Source organism: Centroberyx affinis, unplaced genomic scaffold (genome assembly GCF_046629955.1).
Source record: "Centroberyx affinis isolate AG114_WGS23_722 - 3 ecotype Tasmania unplaced genomic scaffold, CSIRO-AGI_Caff_v1 ptg000277l_1, whole genome shotgun sequence".
In the NCBI taxonomy this organism is placed as follows: domain Eukaryota; kingdom Metazoa; phylum Chordata; class Actinopteri; order Beryciformes; family Berycidae; genus Centroberyx; species Centroberyx affinis.
In genome coordinates this window covers 617,381-628,015 of record NW_027278956.1, presented here as the reverse complement: position 1 = coordinate 628,015, position 10,635 = coordinate 617,381, and the positions used below count along the sequence as shown (strand labels likewise).

The following is a 10,635-nucleotide window of genomic DNA, read 5'->3' as shown; positions in this document are numbered from 1 at the left end:
CTACAGGACACACGAAGAGGAACCGTGTTGAATTAGGGCAGTTTACGCCTCGCCACCCTCTTCTTCTTCCTCCCTGGGACAAACGGCGTCATCAGTCCATCGGGGTGCGCTCCCGCTTCTTCCCTTCCTTCTTCTGCTTCTTTGAGTCTGCGAGAACAGAGACACAAAAAAGGTTACAACCCACGCTATTTACTTTGACAATTTCCCTGCCAGCGGTGACCCCTTTGAAAATAAACAAACCCCTTTTCTTTGCAGTACGCCGCGAACAGCATCCGCGCTCCTCTCCCGATTAGAATAATCAACCATATGGGTTTTAATTGATGTTTTCTGCCACCTAGAGTGCAGGTTGCAGCGCGGTGACACTGCAATCACCGCAGGCTGCAGCCCCCCACCCCCCCACCCCTCTGTCCCCCGCTTCACGAGCAGAGCCTGCTGCTGGCGGCCGGAGGGGGTTGATTTGGTGGCAGGGAAAACTGCTTTATCACCTTCCCACAACAGTGGGTTTGGTAGCTGGCAGCCACGACAGACGCCACAGTCCATGGCTTCGCTTTCTGCTGCGCGGCCTCTCCGCTCTGGTGAGCAGGAGGAGAGCACAACCTCCATCTAGGTTTGGCTGGCTGGCTGTTTGTGGGACTGTCAATCTGTTGGCCGGTTTGTGTGAATCTGTTTCTCTGTCTGTCTCGCAGTCAAGCTGTCTGCCTTATTGTCGTGTCTGAATGCACGCCTGTGTGTGCACTAGGGATCTACTGATATGGGATTTTGAAGCACGGTACCTATAGTGATACTGTTGGGTTGCAGTCTCTGATTGACGATACTTTGCGCTGATATTCATGCCTAAAAATGACAAGTATTCAGTATTTTCCCCCAGAATTGTATTTTTGGAGAGTGGCGAGTTGAGTGGAAAAGCCTCTGAAACAGCATTTAGATATCAGCCCCCTGTATGCACACACATAATGTATCTGTCAGATGCATCATCATACATGCAGACAGTCTCTTTTCTCCCCTGTCAATAAAACCTGTCTGTACTTCAGTGATTCTCCACTTATCTCGGTCTATCATATTTCCATATGTTCCTCTGTGTCTCTATTTATATTTCTTAGGTGCTTGTCAGAAAGTGAGGAAGCCCATAAGGGACAGCAGACAACAAAAAGGAGTAATTAATCTCTAAATAAGTACAGTTTTCCTCCAATATGCGTCCATAATGCGTTCTGTGGGTGTCTGAAGACAGAGATGTCAACTTGGCTAATCAACACCTGTTTGGTCTGACTGTACCTGATCCAAAGCAAGTTCCTACTTGCCACTAAATTGAGATCCTCCCACAATACTTTTGTTGTGGCTCACTGCTCAGCCCACTTCACCCAAGTGAAAGACTTCTCAAGATCGTGATGTGCTTTCATTGGCATGGTTTCAGAGCAAAAAATATCAGCATAGATCTGAAGAAAATGTTGACATTGACCAAACACATTTTCATGGCAGTTTACAGCATTGCATTATCACTATTATATCATATAAGTATATGTATCACTTTTCTGAATCCAAATCATGTAAAATAAAAGTATATAAGTTTAGAGTTAATATAAGTTTATGTCTTTAGGGTTAGGGTTAGCATCTCTTAAAAGAGATATAGTGATCATATATATTTAACAAAAATATAAACGCAACACTTTTGTTTTTGCTCCCATTTTTCATGAGTTGAAATAAAAGATCTAAGACTTTTTGTATGCACACAAAAGGCTTATTTCTCTCAAATTTTGTTCACAAATTTGTTTAAATCCATGCACTTCTCCTTTGCCAAGATAATCCATCCACCTGACAGGTGTGGCATATCAAGATGCTGATTAAACAGCATGATTATTGCACAGGTGTGCCTTGGGCTGGTCACAATAAAAGGCCACTCTAAAATGTGCAGTTTTATCTTGAAAAAAGACATTTATTCGGCACTGAACTATGGATCTCATATGACTAGGGCTACAGATATGCATTTTTAGATCTTTTATAGATCTTTTATTTCAACTCATGAAAAACCAGCAAAAACAAAAAGGCCTATCAATCCTGAATTCATTTTTATATGAATGGATTATGTTGAAAGGACACCTTGCAAATCCTCTAATGAAATGTCGGCAAGCAACTGGAACAGCTACAAGATACGCTCAGCCAATAAGATTTCAGCTGAGGTTCGACCTTTTAACATTCTGCACGAGCGCAGCGAGGAAATCTTGGAAATCTGCTCGTCACCTCAGTTGCAAACTTCCACGGGCGTTAGGGCTTTGACGTACGAGCGCTCTCGCCCATGCAAATACGGAAATTGCTCTTCCATTCCATTTGTTTGCTTGTTTTCATTTGTTGGAGCGTTTTTTTTTTCTTTTTTTTCCCTCCCTGTTGTTTCTGTCAGCATATTCTGCTCCCCGGGGAGAGAGATGGAGAAACAGCGTTCTCTCTCTCTCTCTCCGACGAGACGGGAACTCTCACGCCATGCCGGAGTACTTTCTGCTACATTGGCACATCACACTACACTCCTCTCTCTCTCTCTCTTTCTCTCTCTCTGTCTCTCTCTCTCCACTTTGCCTCTGACACAGACTCATAATCAGACCAGCGTTGCCTTTTCTCCAGCCCAGATGTCGAGAACCTGCTCCAGTGTAATGATACTGTGTCTGGCTCTGAATGACTCCCTTGCATCCAAAGGGCAGAGTAACACTACCTGTCCCTCCAGCGGGAATGACGCAAACACTGTACCTCCAAACCGATTGAAAGATGCCAGACTTTCTCTCTTGTAAAGCCTTTTGTTTACCCACGAATCAGCTCCGGCATCCAAAACACCCCCCCCCCCCCCCCCCCCCCCCCCGCATGCGAGTCTGGCTCCTGCTCTGCGGAAACAGAGGAAGGGGACCGGGGAGGCTTCTACAGGTATTCATAATGTTTCATTTCTGTCACTCTTTGTTCTCCCACCACCCTCCCTCCTCTCTCTCTCTCTCTCTCTCACTCCGCGGGGTGCGCGTTTCACCTGGGCTAGACAGGAAAGACACGCAACTCTGAGTCTCAGATCGCTCCCCGGGCACCTCTTAGCATTGTCTCCTGCAGAATCTGCAAATGACAGACGCTGCCTCCCATCACAGCAACCTGCTGCAGTCAGGGGGAAAAGCCTATCTCCCGGACCCAAGGTGGCTGCTCCGAATTGCAGATTTTAGCAGGGCAGATCATGCCCCCCTCCCCTCCCCCCTCCAGCCTAGAGATAGCCTCTTCTCTCAAGCCCTCTGATCTGGCTGCTGTGGCTTTACCTGCCATCCCCTGACACACACAGAAAACATGTACTGTACCCCTTCCTCCCCCCACTACACTGCAAAAAAACACATCCATCTTAACAAGTCAATCAGTCTCATATTCAACCTTCAAATCTTATTTTTCTTAAACCAAGAGAAAGAATCTGCCAATGATTGCTTCCAGTGCAGAAAATGATACTTGATTCTACAAAATTCTTGAAACAAGTTGATTTGCATTGGAAACAAGTGAAAGTATCTAACGCCACTGGCAGATTTTTTCACTTATTTTAAGAAAATGATGATTCTAGGACTCAGTAATAGACTAAATGAAATGATTTTTTGCAGTGTACCACCACCACCACTCGGCCTCTCCCCCCCCCAGTAACCCCTCTGCCTCCTGGAGCTTATCTCCCCACCGGCAGACACAGGGAATCACACCTCGCTCCGATAGCAGTGTCTCTCTCTCTCTCTTCTCTCTTCCCGGCTGTCTCAGTTCATCTTGGCCACTGTCATCGGTGCTCTGCTCTCTCTCTCTCTTTCCTTTTGGCCTCGGCTCTCACTCCCCCTCAGGCTGTCGCTATGAATCAACGCGTCCGGCCTTCATTAGAACTGATGCGCGCAGGTACACAGCGGCCGCACGCCTGGCTGCCAACCGCACGCTCGCGTTCCACTCGTATGCACACGTAAACATCTGCACCCGCAAACGACATGCAAAGGTATTTTAAGTATGTAAACCGCATATTCTACACCAATACATAATGCACACGTACATGCGTAACCAAGCGTGAAGATCGAAATTTATTAAAAAAAAGAAAATAAATGACAAGACCTTCCTCTGATTTTGCCGCCGAAATGCATGTGCATTTATTCCGTCTCTAATGGGATTTTAATTTTCCTTACATGTGACACCCTAATAGGCTTTTCTTGGCTTTTTTTATGCCATAGGATATAGTAACGGTGCAGATAATTACCAGTAGCAGCAGCAGGGTGCCTAGCTGTCAATTAAACGCGTTCATCAAATCTGGCCTAACTGTAACAGTTTCCGTACATTCGCGCTATTATACTCACGATACCAGCCAAGAAACGGAGAGCAAGGACAGAATGGTTTGTGTATCTGTACCTGTCATCGAGCCCTCGGTGTTTGTCACCCAAATAAGACCCTGACATCACAGCGTCAGTCGGCGCCGCAAATGCTGTTTGTCACACTCTCTGAAATGACAGATTACTGTCACTCAGCGGCACCTAAATCACCCCGATTTCTCCCCTCCTACTCTTTATCCAGCACCGCAAAAACCTACTCTCCAACACGCACAGATTGTTCAAAATGTTCCCATACGTACAGATGAGATGTATATATGTATACTGTAGGTTTTAACACTGGCATGTTGTATATCAGCTGAATAGCGGGGGGAATTAAAGATGGCAAGTGCAGTGAGCTGCTCATCGTACTTAAGGAACATCCTGTCAGAATGCATTAATGATGGGCTGGTGAGTGAAAAATTTAGCAGATTCCCCCCTTTGAAAGTCAAATGTAGTTTGGCATAAAATCTTAAAACAAACAGCAGAGCAGACAGGCGTGTTAGAGTTGCCAGCGCTACAGTAGACACACTGTAGTCACAGAAAGAGAGATGACTCGGGGAATACTGAAATTGAATATCGTCTTATCGCTCCAATTTGGGGTTTAATCTGACTGTGGCTTGTTTGATCAAGCGATAGAGAGGTTAAGCAAAGCTCGTGTGCATACATGTCGTCTGCTGCGTGTGATAAGAACACAGTTTACGACCACTGGCAGTAATTCTGCACTCTATATAATCCTGTTTGGACAATGGGACATTCGCAGTGAGTCAATTGGACCCTTGTTTGCAAAATTGACAGAGGGGGTTTGCTCACTTGAAATGAATCAGCGACTGTCTTATCACCAGCGAGTATTTTAAAGCGGTTTCAGCCACAAGCTGCACACCAATCTCTCCTAGCAGATGGTAGTATATTCACAATACTCCTATTTGTTCTTTAATATTCGCCCATTAGTTGTAATCAGGTGTCACCCCATGTGTTGTCATGACCTTTAACTGCCCATTTCGCAAAATGTGGCAAAAAAAAAAACCGACAACAACAACACTGAGTTCAGGGTCTTTGACATGATTGATGAAAGCCAAAAACATGCAATTACAGCTGAATAGTGAGTTAACCTGTTGACCTGCGCTTTCACACTGCACTCTCCACATCGTCTTAGCACTGACATTAAGTTAATTTCCACTGCATTGATGGTGGACTGAATATGAAGATGAATCACAGCCTGCAATACCAAAGATTAAATCATTTAAAAGGGTTTGATTCAGCGAGATGCAATCAGTCTGACATGTGGCAATGGACAAGAAAAATATCCACTTGAGTTACACTGTAATTTTTTACTATCAATGGATAAGAAGGGAATGATGATTGAAATGTGCGAAACAGGATCATTATAATTGAATTATTATTATTATCTGGAAGTCACAATGCTAACAAGCTAGAAAACTTCTGTTCAAGAGAGGAGTCATGTTAGCATTTTGAGAAGAAAAAATACATTTTCATGATTCTGCTGTTGTTTGACAATTGTGAAAAGGTAACAAAAAATTATTGATGCCATATACATTTCACATGACTTATTAGAGCACAGACAAAGCAGAAAATGATGATTTATTGTGTTACTCATAGAAATTGAATAGGGTTTCACACTTGTATCGCACTTTATAGGCAAATCACAGGGTAGAAAACGTTAACTGAAAAATACACCTTTTATTGTTGCTGTCATTTACACTCTATTTGTGTCCATGTCAGATTTTAACCTGTGTCTTATTTCTGGCTAAATAAACTGAAATTAAAAAAATTAACACCCTCAGAGATCCTTGCCTTTGATTTTCAGAAAAAAACAACACAAAATATAAAAACATGTTGGTTAGCAGGAAGATCAGTAATTCAACTAAAAAAACAGAAAGAAGATTATAAGCACCCAAGACGTAAACACCCCTTCAGCTACAATTAATTAAACAAACCAACTAATTTAACATTCCCTGTAACTGTTTACAATTATTTGACATTGCAAGGAGAAGTAGTGGACCGTTCCTCCTTATATCAGTGGTTTGCTTCTGAGCCAAACCAATATAATTTAATGTACTGTAACGGTTTGGAGTGTAAATGCAAACATTTCCAGCTATTAAACTGGTCCAAAATGGCCACCGAGCTGCACCAAGGGAGTGAGGCTGGTTTGTATTTCAACAAATCCAACGAGCTTACATTTGCAACAAAGTCCATGAGGAATTCAGGCAGCTAAAGGAGGTTTATAGGTTTGGGTGCAAATAGCCCTGTTGGGAGTTGGGACTGACACAACACTGCATGGGGTGTCAGTCCCGGGCCCCTCTATTAAAAACCTAGCATGTAGATGGAACAGAAAATTTCAGGCGTACCGGGCAAGGTTTACAAGTCAAATTTTGCCAAACAGACAAGCTTTCTGGATTCCTTGAACCTTTATCTGTTAAGCCGGTGGATCATATTGTGTGAAAGTATTTGCAATAAAGTATAAAATCTCACCTTTCTGTGGCTTGTCCTAGTTGTTTTCAAATGGATATCTATTATTAATTATGTTGTAATTATGTTAATTATGTTAATTATGTAAGATTGAAATCCACCAAGTTAGCAGCTTGTTCAATTCATTTTCCCATTAGCTAGCTTGCAGCCAATCTGTTTCTAGTACACAAAAATGATACATTGTCTGCATGAAATAAATATCTATGACATGGTTTGGTGTCACAAAAATGTAAACTTTGATGAAATTGCAAGGGAAGTTTGAGTTTTGTAGATGTTTCAAAATAATAGCGATCTCTGCTGAGCCTCTGCAGATCACGCAGAGCGGTTGCCACGGTAACGAGGGACTCGACTGCGTTGTCGACATCTCACTAAGCGTTACCTACCTGACTGACTGACTGACTGACTGCCTGCCTGACCCGAATTTGGCTTGTGATGCCCTCGGCTGGGCCGTGGGAAAAACAGCATTGTTGTACAATGCGTAGCGTCAAAATAATGGAGCTCTGACGGACATATTTTTGAAGACATGGTGGCTTATCAACAGAATTTCAGTGGATGTCACGAATTCTGACAGTCATATTTGACACAGTGATGATTTGTGGCTCCCAGCATACCTTGCAGCTTGGTCTTGGGGATCTTCCCACAGGGCTTGGTGGCTGTGACAGTGGTGGCACAGGTCGCGTCCATCAGCGCTCGCTTCAGCACGCCTGTCCTGTTCTTCTTGCCCGTCGCCAGATCGCACTCCCCCCAAGCCTGGAAGTCATACTTGCATTCCCCTAAAGCGAAAAAGATCCCAACGTGAACACACCGTAACAATTAATCAGCAGCTCAATTAGATGCTTTTGTTTAGCGCAGCTCTCCCCTAGTAGCACTGAAGGGCCGTAGCATGCGACTGAATACGACTGATCAAGCAGCAAATTACATAAAATGACACATTTCAGCTCGGATGAAGTTATTAAAACGGCCCACTGCAATCAGTCAGCGGAAAAAGCCCCCCGGAGCCTGTAGGGGAAAATAGTTGTGAGTCATCCACTTTGAATGGCTGTTTGATGAAAGGTTCTCATTTACGTGACTTTCATGTGTTTATTATCCATGGAGACTGTCAAAGATCAGTGGAGCAGGTAGAGAACAAGTTCTTCACTGCTAAACTCCCCTTTTCAGGTTGTGGATTCTTCATGACCGACATTAATGTGCACAGCTTTTACTAGCAGGCGCAGATGGCCCCTAACATGTTTTATCTCATGATCTCCTATATGCCGCAGCCCTCTAACAGATGATTCTAATCAAAACAGCTTTACGGCTGTCCACTCTGGAAATAATGGACAGATATAATCTTGGCGGAACGGTGGTGAAAATGTTTTCAGCGCCTCCTGAAATGAATTTCACATATTAAATTTAGCCCCCCCTTTACATTCGGCCCCAAAGGATGCAGGATCGCACTAGGAAAAGGCAGCAGTGGCTGGTGGAAGCTATAGAAATATGTTTGAACGAGTGTGTGCGTGAGTGTGTGTGTGTCTGTGTCTCTCATATCTCTCTCCATTATTTTGTTGCCACTCCAGCCCAGCTCCCTTGTGGCCGTGACACTCGTTACTCATTCGTTGGCTTCCTCTCACAAAAAAAAAAGAAAAAAAAAAAGCGTGGGACCCCTCCTGTCACCGCCTCCGAGATCCCGGGGTGCTCATCAGAGGAGGGGAGAGGGGAGAGACGGGTGAGGGAAGGAGGGATGGAGAGAGGAAGTGACAGGGCCATTGTTGCAGGAATCCTACAGGGACTTCCTAAACATCCAACGCTGCAACCATGTGCCTCCATACCTATAATTTGTCTCTGAGAGGGCTTTCATGCTGCCTGCTGGGAATTTGGCAGGCGGCCCACGCTCTCTTTGGCGATGTCACACACAAGTAAGCAAAAAAAACCCAACAATGCTATCATGGTTGTACACGTGCGCGCAGAGACTCATCAGCGACCCTGCAGCCAAATAAATACTCCAAAAATCCTGCCTGTCTTCTGATTAAGATTTCTGAATGACTGAAATAGGTAAAAAAAAAAAAAAAAAAAAAAACAGGGCCTCTATTTATCAAGGCTCTCATATCTATCCATATCTCTGATACCACACTAGGATCAGTGAGGAGGTCCTATCGTAAAGGGGAAATAAGTACGTTTTTTTTACTGCACAAACATGACCATAATATACTGTATCTGCAGGGGGGAGATAGAGTTGTTGATCGATATCAATGACTCAACAATTACTTTGCCAGGTGCTGAGATTCCTGGCTTTTAAAACTCTCTTACTTTTGGAACAGAAACTCCTCAGCCATAGACATTCAACCAGCCCAAAAAGCAAACACCAAAGCAGTATTATCATTACAGTATTTAGCATGGTGATAGGCTATATCACCTCTTCAGAGGATGTTTCTGCTGGATCTCTGCTCTAATTAGCTATAGCTCACTCGTGAAAACTGTTTGTGTGAATTACAGGCCACCGTAGCTCAAGGGGATGTGAAGGGTGAGTGGGGTGGGAGACTTATATAGGAGGAAACAACTTCTGTCAATTCCGACTCTAGATATACTGTATATGGAAGTAATAAATAACTTAATACCTGTTTAAAAGGCAGAATTTATAAATTCCAGCCCATTCAGCCCATTAGTTCTGTGTTTTTTGCCCAGCAAGGTCTACATCTGACCACTGTTCCCTCACCTCCGAACTTCTTCTTCCAGTTGCAGGGTATCTTGCAGCGCTGGGTCTTGATGGTCTGCTTGCAGTCGGTGCCGGTGCGCGTTCCCTCCCTGGTGCCCAGCCCACAGTCCCCTTCATTGGCCACACACACACTCCACTGCCACTCTCCGCAGTCCGACTTGCGCTCCTTCTTCCCTGTAGTGTCAAACACACACCGATATTGTAACCTGGTCAAATCTGTCGCCACAAGTAAAGTTAGGGCAAAGACAGAGCTGTGATTCATTTATTAAAAGTCAACACTGCAAAAAGTATCCATCTCAGCATGTTTTTCAATCAAATATTGAGTGATGTATTCTTCTGTGTCAACAGAGTTTCAAGGATTTTCTTGAATTAAATGCCATCTTCTTTACACTAGTGGAATGACCTGCCTTAGTTTGCCTTGTTTCAAGATATTGACACTTCTGGTGAATTCCCTGAAACAACTGGAAGTGCATATGAGACACATGGAATTATCTTTGAAGAAAAATATGATTTTAACTAAATATAAGACACAATTACTTGGTAAGATAGACATTTTTTGCAGTGTAATCCTGCCTGTCAATTTAGACAACTGGGGGTGTCAGCATGTAATTCCACTTAGTTGAGTTATAAATTATAAGAATCCCTTTTCCTAAACCGACAAACAAGTTGTGAAATGCTATGTCATTTGCTTGATACTAGTGGAGTGATCTGCTTTATTCTACCTCATTTCAAGATGACAATTCATATACCTTCACATGGTATGGTTATCCCGCTGAGTCAGTTTACAGTATGTGTAAGGACGCAGAGACTCACCTTGTTTCTCAGCCTTGCCTCCTTCGGCTGCCATCACTGTTAGCACCAGGAGCGCCATCACGGCCACCTGCGTCCACTGCTTTTGTCCATGCATTCTGAAGGAGAGAGAACACACTCTTTAAAGGAAAAAAAATATCCACCCCAGTTACTCTTACACTGTTAGATATCATCAATCTATGAAGTTCAGTGCATTCCAGGAGTTATTTTCTGATGAAATGTTGCAATTTACTTTTTTTGGTGAACCCACTTTTCCACAACCTGCCTTATCTTCTACTTCAGTTAGTGATTTCTTAGATTTCCAAGAAA

The 10,635-nt window shown here is 43.6% G+C and overlaps 1 protein-coding gene across 1 annotated transcript; it reads right to left on the bottom strand.

The window, feature by feature from the left end:
* On the bottom strand, positions 1-10,423 carry ptn (pleiotrophin). Its single transcript, XM_071512473.1, has 4 exons — positions 10,330-10,423; positions 9,517-9,690; positions 7,436-7,597; positions 1-147 (listed from the first exon to the last, which is right to left on the bottom strand). Exons 1-4 carry the CDS (start codon positions 10,421-10,423, stop codon positions 92-94), a joined length of 486 nt encoding a protein of 161 aa, XP_071368574.1. The 3' UTR covers positions 1-91.
* Between the last annotated feature and the right edge of the window lie 212 nt (positions 10,424-10,635).